Here is an 18572-nt window from a genome sequence, read left to right on the forward strand (position 1 = left end):
ATTGTGGCCTGTACACCATCCGCGATAATGAAAACGCGTAAAAAGGGTAGTTTTTCGTGGGTAGCCACGATACGCGCATAACGCGTTTAGGGTGTCAAAAACATGAAATATTGGAAAAAGGGTAGCAAAATTGCAATTGCTAATACTGCTGAAATGAAATTTAGGGTATGAAATTTGATGCAAGGAATAAAATCCCTGTTTAGGGTGTAAAAACACCTGTTTAGGATATTGTTTTAGCCAAGGGTTAAATCCTTGTTTAGGGTGCTTTTCAAAAGTTGATTATCGTGAATTGGTGTACAGGCCACAATATGGGAGTGACCCCCCCCCCGGAATTTCTACCCTGTTTTAGACCTTCTCTGCTAGAATTCTAACAAAATGTAAATGTTTCCAACTGGAATTGAGGTAGAAGTGCAAATCTTCCACAGGGTATCCGACTGAAAGTTAAATTTTCCACCGATAATGTTTCCAACTGGAATTGAAGTCGACATGAAAATCTTCCACAGGGTATCTGACTGGAATGAAGTTTTTAGCTAGAATTCCACACAAAACATGTAAATGTTTCCAACTGGAATTGAGGTCAAAGTGCAAATCTTCCATAGGGTATCCAGCTGGAATTGTGTTAAATTTGTAAATCTTCTACATGATTCAGCTGGAATTACAATGAAACATGGGACTATTTCCAACCGGATTGTACATTTGGCCCAACTGGAATTTAGGTAGCATTGTAAATCTTCCACAGGGGGGGTGTGGATTTCAAATGGAATAGCCCATTACGAAGGTTGCCAGTTCACATCGGGCCAGATGCACTTTTTTTACAGCATTTATGTGTGCTGGCTGTTCTGCGTAAATAATAAAATTTGATCATACTATTGACCCAGAAAACTAAGTATAACAATTTTAATCCTTATGTGTTATCTGTCTCCATATATACAGGGTGATTGATATGGGCGCAGAATACCACTGCTATACATCAGACATAACAATCTCCTTCCCAGTCAATGGAAAGTTTACACCAGACCAACGTATCATATATGAGGCTGTGTTGAAGTCTAATCTTGCTGTGCAGAAAGCAGCTAAACCAGGTAGGAAAAATAATGAATTCAAATGTAATAAAATTCTTAAAAGCCCCACATTAAAAATTGTTGTTTCCCAGGAAAACAGCAAACAGCGGGGCAGACTTATTTCACCTTGAAGGCATTGATATCATGCAAATATGGGCTACCTTTCCCCTAGGCCATCAAATATGCCATGTATTATTAGGACTATGACTATGACCTGTTTCTGGTCAGTTTGTACTCTGATTTCCACCTCTGTTTATTCAGTGTGGCTTTAAGATGGCAAACAGCAGTGTGTAAAAAATCTTCCTTAATTGCTTGCTACACTCCCATATGTTCAGGGAAAGTACTAATGGGCTATTCCAGTTGAAATCCACACTACTACCCCTGTGGAAGATTTTGGAAATATCTTCCACATGGGGACGATGAATTTCAAATGGAATGAGCATATTAGCAGCTCCATTTGCAACTCACCCTCCCGCTGTGGAAGATTCAGGTTGAATCTTTCTAAGAGGGTGTATGAAATTCAAACAGAACTGCCTAATGAGATAATTCCATTTGAAATTCATACTCCCCCTGTGGTAGATATTTCCAAAATCTTCCACAGGGGGAGTATGGATTTTAACTGGAATAGCCCAATTTTGGTAGTATGTCAGCTGGACAATTTTGCAGTTTTTGCCTGGTACGTGACTTTAAGCTAGAGACTAGACAGAACCTGTGTCCCGATACATAAACATTGAATTTTACGCACAGCAAACAGGTATATACCTGTATGAACAGAATATCTCACTTTACAACCCAGAAGGTAAGAGTGAAACACACATGGACTTGGCTTGAGCAAATAATACTATATGGAATTCAGATAGAGTTCAAAAATCTATGAATATACATGTATGAAAGAAAAGCAGCTGAGAGGTTCCTTATTGAAAAACATAAAAACAATGATAGAGAACTCACAATTCACAAGGTATTTCTGTATTGTACAGGTGTGCTATGGCCAGACATGCATCGTCTTGCTGAGAAAACCATACTAGAAGAGCTTGTGAAGCATGGCCTGATCCAGGGCAATGTGGATGACATGATGGCAGTACGTCTTGGTGCAGTGTTCATGCCCCATGGATTGGGTCATTTCATGGGATTAGATGTACATGATTGTGGTGGTTATCCAAAGGTAAGAGACCCGACATGGCCTTTTGTGGTGATTGGAAGAACTTCAAGGGCCATTACCTATTTACCAGTGCTGATGCGTGCCATACCCCAGCCAAGCTGCAGTTTACTCCAGCCACAATGCTTTAGCTCCGACTGAATGAGGGATTCTCCAGCCAAGCTGGGGGAAAGCTGCACACTGGTATTTAGGTATGGGCCCAAAAAGTTATCTTGGACTGAGCAAGTTAAGCTTGGACTGACCTTCTCTGGCCCCATGGGCACTATTGCCTTTCTTAGAGTGCCCCTGATTGGTTAATTGTATGATAAAATCATCTGAGCACCAATCAAGATAGAGCTTACGTTTTAGGACTCTTAGCAACTTCAACTAAATAATCTTCAGCCCTTTTTGTTGTCACTTTGAAACAGGAACCAAAAGTGGAACCTTTTTGATTTATGTATTATACAGTGTACTGTGCCGACTCTACACATTACCCATTTATTGTTAAAAGAAGGTCATCTTATGTTCCTGCATAGTACAGGGTGCGTCAAGATGATCTTTATCAAGTTGGGTACAGAAAATAGTTAACAATATTTAAATTGATTAATATTGCATGGTCAACTAGACTGCTATGTCATCTATTCTATGAGAAATTGTTAAGAATGTTCCTCTTCTATTTAGTTTGCAAAATTTGAAAGGACACCCCGAAAACTAATTCTGCACACAGATGTTCAACATAGTACCACACTATTCTTTTCCAAATCTTTTCTTTATGACCTCTGCATATTTTGTCCAAAAATCATTCATTTTACTTTACCAGAAAGTGATTTAAGTGTCTTGTTAAAAACAATGTCTTGATTAAGTGCCATATATTATGAAAATTTAATCATTCATATTGGAGTATTGCAAATGAAGTTGTTCTAGCACCAGCTTTGTTGTTTTAGACCATGATATGTAAGTGAAAAGTGCTATTGGAGACACTCTGTGCTTTGACATGAATAACCAATTTCTAAAATTAAAATTTATGCAAAGGAGAAAACATCACTCTATCTTATATAAGTATATAAAACAAAAACTGCATGACAACTTAAATATTTATAACTTTCATTTCCTTTAGGGTGTAGAGCGCAGCACTGAACCAGGTCTGAAGAGTCTGCGACAGGTCGTGTGCTTCAGAAAGATATGGTGATTACAATAGAGCCAGGTTGCTACTTCATCAACTCAGTAAGTGACCCTTACATATTGTTGCCTCCTTTTAGATGTAGTAATAACTAAGCAATTATTTTATAAAGATAATTGTAATAATATTTGCAAGATATCCACAAAGTTATCACGAAAGATAATCCACATTTGAATTTCATAGTAAACAATGCCAACAAAGATGTGTTTTGATTTAGGTAAATAAGGCTTCAAGTGCAATTCTATGGTGTTCATCAAAATTGTCTTTAAATGTCAAAGTTTCTTTGATGTAATAGATAACGGTGAGGGCACGGTGGCTCAGTGGTTACGGCCTTGGACTCATAATATGAGAGCTTGCTCGACGTGCATGGGTTCGATTCCCCGTCCCACCACCGTGTTGCGCCCTTGGCCAAGGCGCTTTGCCTCGCTTGCCTCACCCCACCCAGGTGCAATGGGAAGCTGTTAGGGGTAGTCACAGTCGTTGTACTGATGGACCCTGCGCCACTTGTAGGCTGCAAACGTGGTTCTGACATATTCTAATGACGGCAGAATAAATGTAAAGCGCTTTGAGGCTGTTTACGGCATAAAGCGCTATATAAATGTCTACATTTTTACATTTTTATAACACCACCATGTATCTCACCATTCTGTCTATCAATGTATCCATTGACTTTGTAATTCTGAATCATCGATATCGTCACTTATTTTAGTGTAGGATATATTATTGTGCTGCATTTTTGTATTTTTTTTAATTTAAAACAAAAAAGGTGATTGTATAATTTGTTCTGTTTTAGTCTGCTCCTAGCAGGTTTTGCTCCTTTATACAGTACCGTATTCGTTCCAATAACCGCCCATGCCCCAATAAGTGCCCACCCAGCAACTTTGCAACAAACACAATATGAAATTATTAACCGCCCATCCAATGTTGTCAAAATACTTCCGGTAAGCTTACCTGTCGAGTGACATTTACATGCATCATGTGGGAAATTGAGCATCAAACGTATCCAAAATGTGCACCAAAATTAAATTATGACGCTATTTCATAGTGGGCAGATGTATATATATTATAAATACTTCACAATAAACACCTGCAAATGCCTTTAAAGGCCAAGTTTGACGTGATTGTAACTCAAAATCGTATTTTTTGATGGAGGCCGCCATATTTACTCCAGTTATTGCGCCCTCAAAAAAGTGGTGTCAAAATAAATGGACTCATTTTATGAGGGCGCACTAACTAAATACTTTCAGACGGTGATTGATGACTAAAACTAGTGTAAAAAATAAGCGCCCACCCAAAATGACTTTGTTAAGCGCCCTGGGCGCTTATTGGAATGAATACGGTAATTATAATTTTTACTGGAATGAAAACACTATATATTATGGTTAACCTCAATTAGGTGCATATTTCACTGGTCGCAGTTTCAAATTGCACACATTAAGTTAATCACATGGAACTTACAAGCATGCATAAGGGTTGGGTTGTCGCCACGCTTGCGGCACAACGGCAAAAAGCGTTGATGTCTTCCGAACGCAAGGTGAACCAAAGTTTACCATCAAAATGCTACAAAGTTAACTTTGATTTTATTCTTTCCATTTACAGTTGATTGAACCAGCAATGAAGGACCCAGTCAAATCCAAGTTCTTTGTACCTGAGGTGATGGAAAGATTCAAGAAGTTTGGTGGGGTAAGTGTACCATCTGTGTATTTATTTGCTTAACATAGAAATACAATGTACTGATTAACAACAGTTGGCTCCTGTACAAAGGTATAGGAAGATTTATTGAATGGAAAAATATTCACTGCAAGTATATTGAATGATTTCATTTACCTGGGGTCCATTTCACTAAACTTTACGAAGCTTCGTAAGTCTTGAAATTGTTCGTAACTTATGACGAGTCCCGAGTTCCATTTCACTTAACTTACTTATGAATGGTACCCTTCGTAAGTAATAGAGATTTCCTACAGGGACCCTTCGTAAAGTTACGTCTAGTATTGGGTATTCGTAACTTTACGAACGGTTACTTTAGTTATGAAGGGTTAACAGTTTAGTGCAATGGACACCAGGGAATAACTGATACCATTTTCAATATAATTAATGTGCAACAAGGAAAAGCAACACATTTTGCTATTTGTAGCAATATTGTTGATGACTTGAGCAATATAAATGCCTGGGGTGCTACTTGTATTTTAAATTGGATATCATGCCTGTTTAAAAAAAACGCATAAAAAGTAGTTTTTCACTTGCAGGCGATGTATACCTGTACACCATTTAGGTTCTAAAAGCATTAAAAAATAAGGGAAATAAAAAAAATATGAGTATGTTTGACAAGACGTCAGACATAAGACATCAAAAAATGGCAAAATTAACTATTGTTTTCTGCTATTTTATGGTAATAAAATGCAACTAAATTACTTGTTTTGAGTACATTGGAAGCCTGGGAAAGTAGTTGCTTAGGCACTTTCCCTAAGTTAGGGTTTGTTTTGAAAGTCTGATTGGCTGCTCAGGCAGGTCTATATAAGCATGTATCAATTTGACTTCTATTGAGCTTTTTATATCAAAAATATACACTTGCCAACTGTGGCACATTGCAACTAATTTTTCCCAAGATTATATACCAAATTAATGTTTGCTGTTATATAAAATTTCAGACTGATACTTACAGAATCTGTAATTCAATGTATCCAAAGGCTATATCATCAAAAATTAGTGAAAAATCCATAGGCTATTTGCACATTAGAAATGGGCTATTCCACTTGAAATCCATACACCCCCATGACCTTAATCGTCCACACAGAGTGTGAATTTCAATTGGGATTAATTACCTGAATGAGTGGCTCCATTTGAAATCTACGTCCCCTGTGTGGGAGATTAAGGCCATGTATTTCATTAGGTGTATGGATTTCAACTGGAATAGCCCAACATGTGTCCTGTGGTGGCATTACATGGGGCACAATATAGGTAGAGCTTATAGTAAGAATTCCAATTGAATGAACGCAGCTTTCAATAGCGTGATGATTTTTTGCGTACACTGCGCGATGTACGCCAGCGTGTGCGACTGTGTGTGAGTAACGCGGTAGTGAATCCAACTATGACAACGCACTCGTGATTGGTTAGCATTGTATCCAAGGTCATGCTTTCGCGTTGTAGTTTGAAATACGCAATATGCAGTCGCGGTTGTATCGAGTACAGCTGTTGAAAGCTGCGTTCATTCAATTGGAATTCTTACTATAGTTAACCCCATGATTACTATTTGCCGAATTATCAGCCTCTAAAACTATTTTCATTGGTTACAAAAAGGCTAGTATGAGCTAATCAGAGATCTGGTTAGGATAGTTAGTAGGGCTGAAGGTGATATATTAAGCTTAAAATTGTGACTAGATCTAAGCTCTATTTTGATTGGTTACTCAGATGCTTAAATCCTGTAATTAATCAATCAGGGGCACTGTAGTAAAGCACTTAGTGCCCATGCAGCAAATAGCCAAAAAAATACAGGAAGTTTGTCATATTCTTCTTTTCCCATGGGGTTAATAACAAAAAACTACAATAAGTTTCTAATATTCTCCTTTTTTTCCGCTTACTATATATTTATAGGTTCGTATTGAAGATGATGTTTTAATCACTGAAGATGGATGTGAAAACATGACTCAAGTGCCAAGGACTGTGGCAGATATTGAAGCTATTATGGCAGAAGGTAGAGCATAAATTTAGAACAGCAATGAACTTTTGTGCTTATAGGCCAATGAAAGTTGATTAAGACTACAGCTGTATAGCGAACCTTAGGGCTAGCACCTGCACACAGAAGGGTATGACTCCTTCAATTTCATATGATGTACCATATTGGGCCATCATGTAATTCATAATATCATTTTGTGTCTGCTTTTAGCCATTGGATGTATAAGTCAACAAATTTTAATAAGAAAGAAGATTTCTTTCTGGGATGTTTTTTAGCTGAAGCCATAAATATTGATGCCCAAAGAATGTGTTTGCAAATAACACTGGACATTGTTACTATTTTTATAAGCACAAATGCTAAACTTATATTTTTCTTAGAACTTACATTGTTTATTGTATGTGACACATTCCAGCATTGTATACCTTCATTGTAATTTTCTTCAAAAAAGTGAGATTTGCCTCTTACTTAAAAAGACTACATTAGCTTTTTATGACACCTTGCTTTGATTATGAAGTTATAATGAATTCATTGACTAATGTTCTTATAATTTTCTCTATAATTATGAAGCTTAAATTGTCTCTTTCTCAAAACTTGCCAGAAAATTTAAAGGTATATTTTGCCAGAACAGGTCACATATAATGTGTATAACTGGGTGTTTGTTTCCCATTTTTAAAGGCTTTATAAGGGTGTAAAATATTTTGACTAATTGCTGCATGAAATAATTAATAATTATATGTCTCCATTTTTAATCACAAATATAATGTCCATTGCATAAAATATGTAAATAACCTGCTCTGAAAGTGTCAATTGCTATCCCCAGTATCTAATATTATCTACTGCTAATTGAGTTTATTAGGTTAAAAAAAGTAAAAGTTTGTCTCAAAGCTCACGAGTGGTTTGAAAACAAATGCGAAATGCAATTTTTTTTTATTCCCGACTTTTTTTATGGTATTTTGAAAATCTAATTTTCACCAAATGTTTCCGAAAAAACTTAAAATTTTTTTTTTCTTTTTCCAAAAGTTTTAAATCATTTGACCTTTGTCTCCCCTGGGCACCCTGTATATTTTTCCAAAGGCCATGTGCCATCTTGTAGTGTCGGAAAATACATCTTCAGTAGCATATTTACGATAGTCCAAAAATGTCAAAGATCCGAATTTTGGTGAATTTTGGGGTGTTCTGGTCGGGCAAATTGCTGATAATACCTTAAGGGATGGGGTATGAACGTTTGGACAGTATTTATTGTGGGACATTAGAGCACATCAGACATATCAAATTGCATTCTGAATACGAAGAATGTCCTTCTGATATCAAATAATTTTGATTTTTTGAAAATTTTATGGCAAATGATTAAAAATTGATATTTTTGATATTTAACAGTACTTGAAGTAAACTTTATAAATCTGATGATTAATACTTAAAGTGTATGTAGGTGGGATGAAAAGCCGACAATCAATTGAAAATTTTGACCTTTCGTATTGAAGATATGGATTTTTCCCCAACACACCAAAAAAATTAGGTCTTTTTGGGAAAAAAAATCCATATCTTCAATATGAAAGGTCAAAATTTTCAATTGATCGTGGGCTTTTCCTCCCAGCTAGCTACATACACTTTAAGAATATATCATTAGATTTATAAAATTTATTTTGAGGACTGTTATATATCAAAAATGTGAAAAATATCAAATTTTAATAATTTGTCATAAAATTTGTATTATATCGTGAATTTCAAAAAATGAAAATTTATTTGATATCAGAAAGACATTCTTCGTATTCAGAATGCAATTTGATGTGCTCTCATGTCCCACAAAAAATACTGTCGAAACGCTCAAAACGCTCATTTCAGATCCCTTAAGCAGGTACAAGAATTTCCAATCAAAACAATGGAACCAGATTTTTGTGATGTCAAAATTTCCACAATTTTATTTATTTTCAGCCCATTTTCAGGTGTTCTTGTCCAATTTTATGCGCTTTTCCAGCTTTTGTAACAATTTCCAGACTTTTTCATGAATGTGTTTTCTCATGCCTGCTTAAATAATCCTTCTTTGTTAAACCTTGAACAGGCTGTTCCAGTTGAAATCCATACACCCCTATGGAAGATATAACCTTAATCATCCACACAGGGGAATTAGACTGCAAAATGGAGTCACTTATAATTCTGAAATTTGCACTCCACATTGTGAGGGGATTAAGGTCATCATTTTACTGTGATGTATGGATTTCAACTGGAATAGCACATTCCTATCAGTCAGTTACATCCCTTTGATTAGTAAGTTGCGATGTTAAATAGCAGTAGAAATACAGTGTAGTTCCTCCAGTAATCTGTGAGTTGATACAATGTTATTGTTAAAACTGACATTTATTTCAGACTTATTATTGTAATTTTCCATTGATATTGTCTTTACTACTTTATCAGCAGCTTTTAATATGTATGAACCCAGTACAAAATAATTATAGTACTTTCCAAGAATAAGAAAATGTAGTACAATAAACTGGTAATTTTAAGAATTTTTTTCATAAATATATATAAAAGAGTTTTAACAATATAATGGAATAAGAATTGTATAATAACCAGAAATAGTTTAAAGTGAATTCAAGTTAAAAGTGGTTGACCCGATTGACAGCTTGGAGCAATTTGACTCAAAACGTTTGAATAATAATGCTTGGGCGATGGGCCTCAATGGGAGGTAGAAGATGTGCTTTTAATATTGTACATTCATTGTATGTGCTTTTATTGTATGTTTAATGTTTTTATGTGGTAAATGAAAATGAAATGAAATGAAATGAAATGAAATGAAATGAAATGAAATGAAATGAAATGAAATGAAATGAAATGAAATGAAATGAAATGAAATGAAATGAAATGAAATGAAATGAAATGAAAGGAAAGGAAAGGAAAGGAAACTTAGTTGCTTTTATCTTTAAACAAGGCTTTGATGATCTTTGAAAGCTACTACCTGTGTACATTGGAATACAAGCAATTTGTTAGACTGGACATAACAACATATTCTGTATTTTACTCTTTTGTACATTTTTCTTATTTTGCTGAAATAAACTTGCTTAACAACGTTTGTATTGTTTCTCTCATTATTCTCGCATTATCAAAAAATGCCAATTATGACATATCTGTCTTTGTTTAGGATATACAAGGGGTGAACATAACTGGTACCTTAATTTTTTGGCTTACTGTATTTAGTAGTATGGCCCCCTACTAATGTCTGAAAAGATATTAAGTCATTTAGTCAGTCGGATTAGGTTTTGAATTATTATGATTATGACTCTTTAGGTAATATAAAACCTAGGAAAGGTAATAACAAAATGGTAATCCCAGGGAAGTGGTCTGACTGGTATTATTTGCACTTTTGTCCTCTGTCGATTACATCACAAACCCTATCACATAGCTTCACATACACATAGGTTACGAACTGCTAATAGTCGTCAAGGTCTTTTTGTGATCTTTCTAATTTGGGATACCGTCCACAACTAATTTTGGTCAATCTTGGATGTCTAAGAAAATCTTAGGCGTGTAAAATATTAGGCATCCAAGATTTAATTGGCCAGTCATTGAATGCGCTAAAGATAATTGGCTGTATGGGATTTCTGGCCATCGCAAAATTCCGTTGTCGGCAAAACCATATGATTGTCGCGTCGGCAAATTACAAAAGTCAAGTAAAAATTTAAATGTACGGTTGTTGCCAACTTTGGTTGTTGTTGTTATAATAGTCAATAAAAATGATCCTACCCCCCCCCTTTTTTTTAGATTCTTTAACACCTGGTTACAAAAAATAGGACCTACAATTCTGAGAACAGACTGGCCGAACATGGGTCGACTTATTTAAGTTGTTCCTTGTTATGCAAATAAGACATTTTATGCTCGGTAGCTTTTAACACAGAGATGTTTGACCTTGCTTTTGTTATGTTTAATATCTTTTAGTTTTCACGCGGCATCGGCTTGAAAAATCAGTGTTGTGCAAATGGGGGGGGTCATGCCACGTGAATAAAACGCTGAGATAAAACACTTTCAAGAAGATATGTGTCTATTTTGGTAAAATAATTCAAAGAAATCTCTGTATAGGCCTAACCCACAAAATATCAGAAAGATAACAATGCCAAACATTTTCAATATTTTTTCACTTTTTTGTAAACGTAACCCCCGCACAGTGTCAACACCCTGTATTATAAATATTTTTTCCATACAGCTCAATACTCCGTTGAAATCAATATTCTATTATTGACACAGATAAAGAAAGTTTACACATGCATTGTGTTATAGGGCTTGCACCTGGAACTTAACTGAATGGGCTAAACATGTTCCTTTATAGGCCTACCTATAAAGTAGAATTGTAATTCTCAAAATTAAATATATCGAAATTTTTACATTGGATTTCAAAATCTTTTAAAATGCAGTAAAAGATATCCACAGCAAGCTGCAAGGCCCCGCTAATTAGTGTACTGCTTTTCGAGTGAGTGTACTGGAAACAAAATCCTGGTTTTACCTGAAAACAAATCAATTTTCTTGTAATAGAAACATCATATGGGGTACTAAAGCATGCACAAATCGTAATAATGTGTAGAATATAGAAACTCTGTGTGTATCTCATATGATAGTCATGGTATGCTTAGCCTGAGTCGCTCGGCCTATCTCGAACAAAATCGCGATGCGTAGCTGTTGAAAAACGAGAGGAGTCGCTGTAGGCCTAGTCTACTGTAGTAGACCAGTTTAATTTATCATTCCCTAAATTAATCTCTCTGACCTGACCATGGAAAACTCATCATTCCTGTTTTGATTCAACAGCTCAGATATCCATGAGAACACTTTTTTCTCTGGGCAGGGCAGTCACTGGAGATGTGATGTGTTTCGTCATAGATTTTAAATGGTTTCATGCATGGAAACGTATGAATTGTTTATCAAAAAAAAAGGAATGCAGCGCAGTCTACTGTAGGCCCTACTATCACGGCAATTTTTGACACGAAGATATAGGGATGATGACGATGTGCCCCGGGACGTAACCAGACCCAGTTAACAAGTGTAGCACAACCCCCAGTGTGTTCGTATTTTAACCGAGTCTAGATATTCCATAGCGATGGTAAAAAGTCCTTCTATTTCGATCACAAATAGGCCTACGTGTCGTTATGCAATTTTCTGTGAATTTCTTGAAAATATGTCTCAACCTAAATCTGAAATATGGAGGAGTATAGTTAAAGAGAAAGTGACTGTTGAGCGTTGTTTTCACCACTGTCCGAATTAAACAGGGTTTGTGCACAAAACATATTCACATGCATCTAGATTCTCGCTCGTTGTGTGGCGGATTAAGATTGCATTGTAATGTAGCTTAAGGGATCTAAAATGAGCGTTTATTGCGTTTCGACAGTATTTTTGTGGGATATGAAAGCACTTCAGACCTATCGAATTGCATTCTGAATACGAAGCATGTCTATCTGATATCAAATAATTTTCATTTTTTGAAAATCACAATATAATACAAATTTTATGACAAATTACAAAAATTTGATATTTTTCAAATTTTTGATAGGCCTATATAACAGTCCTCGAAGTAAATTATATAAATCTTATGACATATTCTTAAAGTGTATGTAGCAGGGAGGAAAAGCCGACGGTCAATTGGAAATTTTGACCTTTCATATTGAAGATATGGATTTTTTTCCAAAAAGACCTAATTTTTGTTGGCGTTTTGGGAAAAAAATCCATATCTTCTATACGAAAGGTCAAAATTTTCAATTGATCGTCGGCTTTTCATCCCACCTACATACACTTTAAGTATAAATCATCAGATTTATAAAGTTTACTTCAAGTACTGTTAAATATCAAAAATATCAATTTTAATGATTTGCCATAAAATGTGTATTAAATTGCGAATTTCAAAAAATCAAAATTATTTGATATCAGAATGACATTCTTCGTATTCAGAATGCAATTCGATATGTCTGATGTGCTCTAATGTCCCACAATAAATACTGTCCAAACGTTCATACCCCAGCCCTTAATGTGCCAGATTTTCCAAGGCGATAGTAAAACGTGTTTCTAGTTCTTCGTATATATGATATCTTCATATTATGATTTTACCTTCCAGAAAACATGTCTCAACCTAAAACTTAAATTTGGAGGGCCACAATTCAACAAAAGGTCAGCGTTGCTTTAGCCACTGTGTGTCTGTGCCGAATTGAACAGATTTGTGTACCAAACGTACCCGCATGCATCTCGGCCGTTGGGTGACCGATTGCGATGATTTAAAATCGAGGTTCAAGTTTAAATTTTTGATAATCAAAATTTCAAGGAATTATTATTACAATTTGATTGTTTTTAAACTTAATTTAGTCCCCAAAATGTGTTGTTTAATGCACTGGGCCGCGTCAGTGCAGTCATGGGAGCAGGTCAGTTACGTAATCCAATTAAAATGTGCTCAACAACAGGGGATTAAAACCTGTGAATCGCGTTAATGTTATTGGATGGGGAGGCTGGATTAAGAAGGCAGTAGAAATAAGAAAGAGGGGGCGTACAACTATGAACAGAGACGATGAACAGTATCAATTATCTCTCATTTTCGACGAGTTTCTGCAACAGGGATCAAGAAAATCCTCAGAAGGAAAAACAACTGGCAACTCTAAAAAATCACGCTGGGAATTCCTCTAGCGTCGGTTGCCACCAACGGGCTGCAACGTTCATTGTTCTGTATTGTGTCTTATTAGAGCGCTGACATATTGGAAAATGTTGCCAATCAATATTCATGAGAGTGTACATTCAACGTCCAGTTTTCGAAATTGGGTGACTTGTGCTTGGCAGGTGCGAAATACATCTGACTGGGCTCTTTAATTACGTAACGCACAACGGCATTGATGTCATCGAATGGCTGCTTAGTGCTGTGTTATGTGTTAAATTTCTATAATAATTATTATTACATTTATTTTCCTTTCTTTTCTTTCTCTGTACTTATTCTTTACTGGGCCTACACTAACTTTATCACTCCCTCGCTCTCCTTCTCTCTCTTCCCCCTCTTTCTTTCTTTCTTTCTTTTTGTCCTCTCTCCCTGTTCATTCTTCATATCCCTCCTATACCCTCTTCCTCCCTCATCCCCTCTCAAGACTTCTCACAGGGAGAAGCTGTCCCTCCCCCACCCCCTTTGGGTACGCCGATATTTCTATGACAATCTCATTCTTAAAATAAAATTAAATGGACATTTGAAACAAAACCTTTATACTTACAATACATATGCAGCGATTACCATTATAGAGTACTTTAGAAATGTGGACCCGGCAGCCTTCACATTCTGATGTGTAATCGATCAGCTGGAGCATTCAATTTATTTAAATAAAGCGCCTGAAGTCAGATGGGTGATAAAAAGATTATATCGACAACTTAAGCCTCCTTTATAGACTTCTGGCCCGCACAAGCGCACATTTGGGATACGTGAGTACAATGGTACCACTTTACACATGACTGCCCTTACACATGACTGTATTGTCGTCACTTTATTTATACTCGCCTGTTGTGTAAAGCGTTAATATGATGCCGGATCAGTGACCAATTTAATGGCGGAACCCCTTTGTTTGAAACAATGGTACCACTTTTATGAATAGCCTGTCGCAATTTCTAATCGGCATCAAAGGAACAATGCATTACATCATCTATTGCTACTCTACGACTATAGTAAGCTCTTTGGTTGCCACCAACTTCAGTCACTCCTCATCAAGTGTTGGCAAAGGGGGTCAGTGTTTGCTGAAACGCACACGAATGAGTGCAATTTCTGGATCAGATACAACGAACCTTGTTTAGTGAGTTTACTACACCGATCCTCTGATGAATTTGTTCAATCATCAGCAAAGATATATGTTATCAACTTTTACTCAAAAATACTCCAACAATTTTATATAACAAGCACATATTTGATATTTTCCTCTAGTCTAAAAAAGTTTCGTTGTTTTTCACTGGTTCTTTTTTGCTCACTGCACAATAGTCCTACCAATCAACAAACCAAAGAAGCAAATTAAGTACTTCTGGTGGCTGAAACACTGCTTACATAATGTAATAAATAATACGCCATTGTACTTTTTATATTTTACTTTTAAAACAAAAATGCGATAATTCTGTCACCATGGTGATGATGACCCTTCCAAGTGTTTAAAACGTATTTTAAAAACGTAAAAGGTGTTTGATAATCGTTTATCTTTAATATTTCATTCATCACGGTCGATCTGTCAAATCTATTAATTTTGCTCTTTATTGTTAATTTTACAATAATTGTGGCTTTTAATTCACCCTTTCACGAGCAAACCACAACTTGACGTAAGACGTAATGGAATCTCTTCATTTTTTCAATTATCATCAGATAAATATAATATTTAATTCCAGCATGGCATAGTAGCACTGTCTATATAAACACGAGCTAAAGCTTGCCAATCATTATTTGGGAGAAATTTACCGACTTTGAGAACATCTGCATTGATACGAATGAAGTTATGAATATATGACACAGCTCCTGACAATAGTCGTATTTAATTCTTGTATATTTCATTGCTCGTGATTGATTATGGTCACCAGAATCTAGTCAAATACGGGAACGTTTGGTTGCAGAGATATATTTGGTGAAGCATCATACTTGATTGGGAACAAAATGGTAAGCACAGGTACCCGCGGTAAGCTGCAGTTCAACATGTTAAAAATGGATTCGGATCCCGGGATTCGGCGCGGTTTTCAATACGGATATGGCAGGATTTTGGTTGTTAGTAAATCAGCCGGGAACATTTGTTTTTGACCTTCCCCAGCAAACACAAAATTTTTAATTATTTTAAAACGCTAATACCACTAATACACCTGGGCGATGCATGAGAATACGACGAGGAACTATATGTTTGTGTGGCATCTGAAAAGACTGCTTTAAAGCCACTTAAATTATTATTGACCAAGTTATATAGCCAACAAATTGTGGGATAGGCTTTTACGTCTTCAGCAAACGGCTCTTTTCAGAGCCACCAAAACCTTTATATTAGCAGATAGGCGAGATCTGCTTGTTCTCTGTTGACACGGGGCAGTCTTCAGTGAACGACTCTTGTCAGAGTCATCAGTAGACAAGGGCCGGTCTACATTCTTAGGTACTTTGTCCTGAAGAAGTCAGAGCTACTCCTGACGAAAGCTTGACAGTTCTAAACTTGTCCGACGGCGAACCCGCTAAAAACCCACTAATAGCCAACAAAGTACATTTTGGGTTTGGATTTTGGATGCTTCGTAATGATATATCTTCTCTCATTCACATCAATTTAAGCACTCTTTAACAAAGTCATAGTTCATTAAACTTACAACGGTATGACAAAACAGGCGAGAATAGTAACTTTTTGCACAAGATTTGCAATTTAAAGAGAATTGGCCATTGCTCATTCTAGTGACGCTAGTATATGAACAATATAAGTGTGCTTTTTCATTTAATGACATAAAATTTGAAAAATATTGTAAGCAACACTTGAGGTTTTGACTTTTAAAACCTACATTTTGGTCAAAAAATGTGCTTGGATAGGTAGTTTTCAACAGATTTTCCATATTCGCCTTGCTATAAAATTGAATTGCGTTATCTATTGACCTAGTAACAAAAAGGGTTTTTAGGGGGAAGTGTTAGCTTTCGTTTGATATAAAAAAATTCTGATTGGATGAAGGGAACACTTGAGGTTTCGACAAAAACCAATCAAAGAGGCCCATTTTTCAGCTAGAAGCTCCACAGCTCTTACATTGCTATGCTCTCAACCGTGTAGTATAATCAAAGACTGTGCGGAGACAATTTACTGCTTACTTGAGAGCTCTTGGACGAAAATGTATGCTCAGGTGTATCGAAGTGGAAACTGTGAGCATGATGGTTTATAAGAGAATCTTTTTTATATAGAAACCTTTCCATATGATATGATATTTTTGTTGTAATATTACCAACTTTCATCCGTACGGCATCGGTTTCAAGTAAATATTCGCCCTACCTAATTGTAATTTTCAGCTTTGAGGGCGCACTACCATTTTATGGTGTCTACGGTTCAGTGCGTTTAAAACAAGAAAAGTCTCAGGTCAAGGTATGTTAAGTTTTTGATCATTTGGCACCTAAAGCATCTAGTTTCACTTGATATTTGTGGCGTTTAACTGTGAGAGATCTGAATATGAGAAAATTCCGCCCAAAATGAGCTATTTCCCCATAATTAGTGGCATTGAACCTTGTCAGTCGTATGACTTTTATGGCAGTGAACGATATTTTTACGTTCTAGCAGGATATATAAAACGCAATTTATTCTCTGTTTCTCCTTGGTGCGCACTGCACAATAGCAATGCCAATCACTGAACCAACAACCACCTAAAGTACTTCTGGTGGCTTAAACACTAAATTAATATTATTACGCATTAGCACGTTTTATATTTTACTTTTGAAAGAAAAATGCAATAAGATATTTGTTGTTAAAGACTTTTACACTCACACTTATCCATCACCATAGTGATGATGACCTTTTTAAGTATTTAAAACAAAAATCGATAGCGTAAAAGGTGTATTTATGTACAATAATATTAATCATTTTTCATTGTCGACCTGTCAAATCTTTTATTTCACACTTTTACGACAAAACCACAACTGCTTCAGACTTTTAATTATCATGCGAATATAATAAGAATACTGCATAGCAACCTAACACTGGCTATATAAACACAAACTAAAGCTTATCAATAATTAAGAAATAAAGGGTAATGCATGATCCTTTACACGAAAATAATGTGTCCGAGGCAGTAAAAACGTAAATAATTTAAACGTTTTTACTGCCGAGGACACATTATTTGCGTGAAAAGGATAATGCTGCACCCTTTATTTCTATTCTATTACCACAAAATAGTGTGATTTAAAGAGAAAATATCAAATTTTTTGCCCAAATATTTCAAGTTGTTTACCTCAAGGTAGAGCGCATACGTGTAGCCAAAGCGTATGCACATTCCAATAACACAACCTAACATTCCATTCTCCCCTATAAGCAGGTATGCACATACAATAACACACCCCTGACATTCCATTCTCCCCTACATAAGCAGGTGTGCTGTGCGCTCTGCTGTGCGCTGTGATGATAGAAGAACATAAAGTTTGTTGCCCTTGACACTTTATCGCTAATTAATGGTCTGTCACGTGACGCGTTTCAACAAATCACAGTGCGCGATTTTGAATAATGGGTCGTGGGGGTAATAGAATTACTATTAGAGAGTAATTTACCAACTTTTAGAACTTCTCAGTGCATTAATACAAGTTATGAATACCGGAGGTACAGCTGCTGGCGATAGTCGTATTTTACTTCTTGTCTATTTCATTGCTCTTGATTATCACCAGATTATCACCAGATTATCACCAGATTACCACCAGATTATCACCAGATTACCACCAGATTACCACCAGAGTATCACCAGATTATCACCAGATTATCACCAGATTATCACCAGATTATCACCAGATTACCACCAGATTATCACCAGATTATCACCAGATTATCACCAGATTATCAC

At 36.0% G+C, this 18572-nt stretch overlaps 1 protein-coding gene across 1 annotated transcript in view; it reads left to right on the forward strand.

The window, feature by feature from the left end:
* Positions 1-10120, forward strand: part of LOC140135410 (xaa-Pro dipeptidase-like) — a 52104-nt gene extending 41984 nt beyond the window's left edge. The window contains 6 exon segments of the mRNA XM_072156901.1: positions 934-1082; positions 2042-2226; positions 3317-3353; positions 3356-3423; positions 4979-5062; positions 6971-10120. Of these exon segments, the coding sequence (XP_072013002.1) occupies positions 934-1082; positions 2042-2226; positions 3317-3353; positions 3356-3423; positions 4979-5062; positions 6971-7081 (634 nt within the window). The 3' untranslated portion in view covers positions 7082-10120.
* The last annotated feature ends 8452 nt before the right edge of the window (positions 10121-18572 follow it).

The sequence above is a fragment of the Amphiura filiformis genome, chromosome 16 (genome assembly GCF_039555335.1).
Source record: "Amphiura filiformis chromosome 16, Afil_fr2py, whole genome shotgun sequence".
NCBI classification, from domain to species: domain Eukaryota; kingdom Metazoa; phylum Echinodermata; class Ophiuroidea; order Amphilepidida; family Amphiuridae; genus Amphiura; species Amphiura filiformis.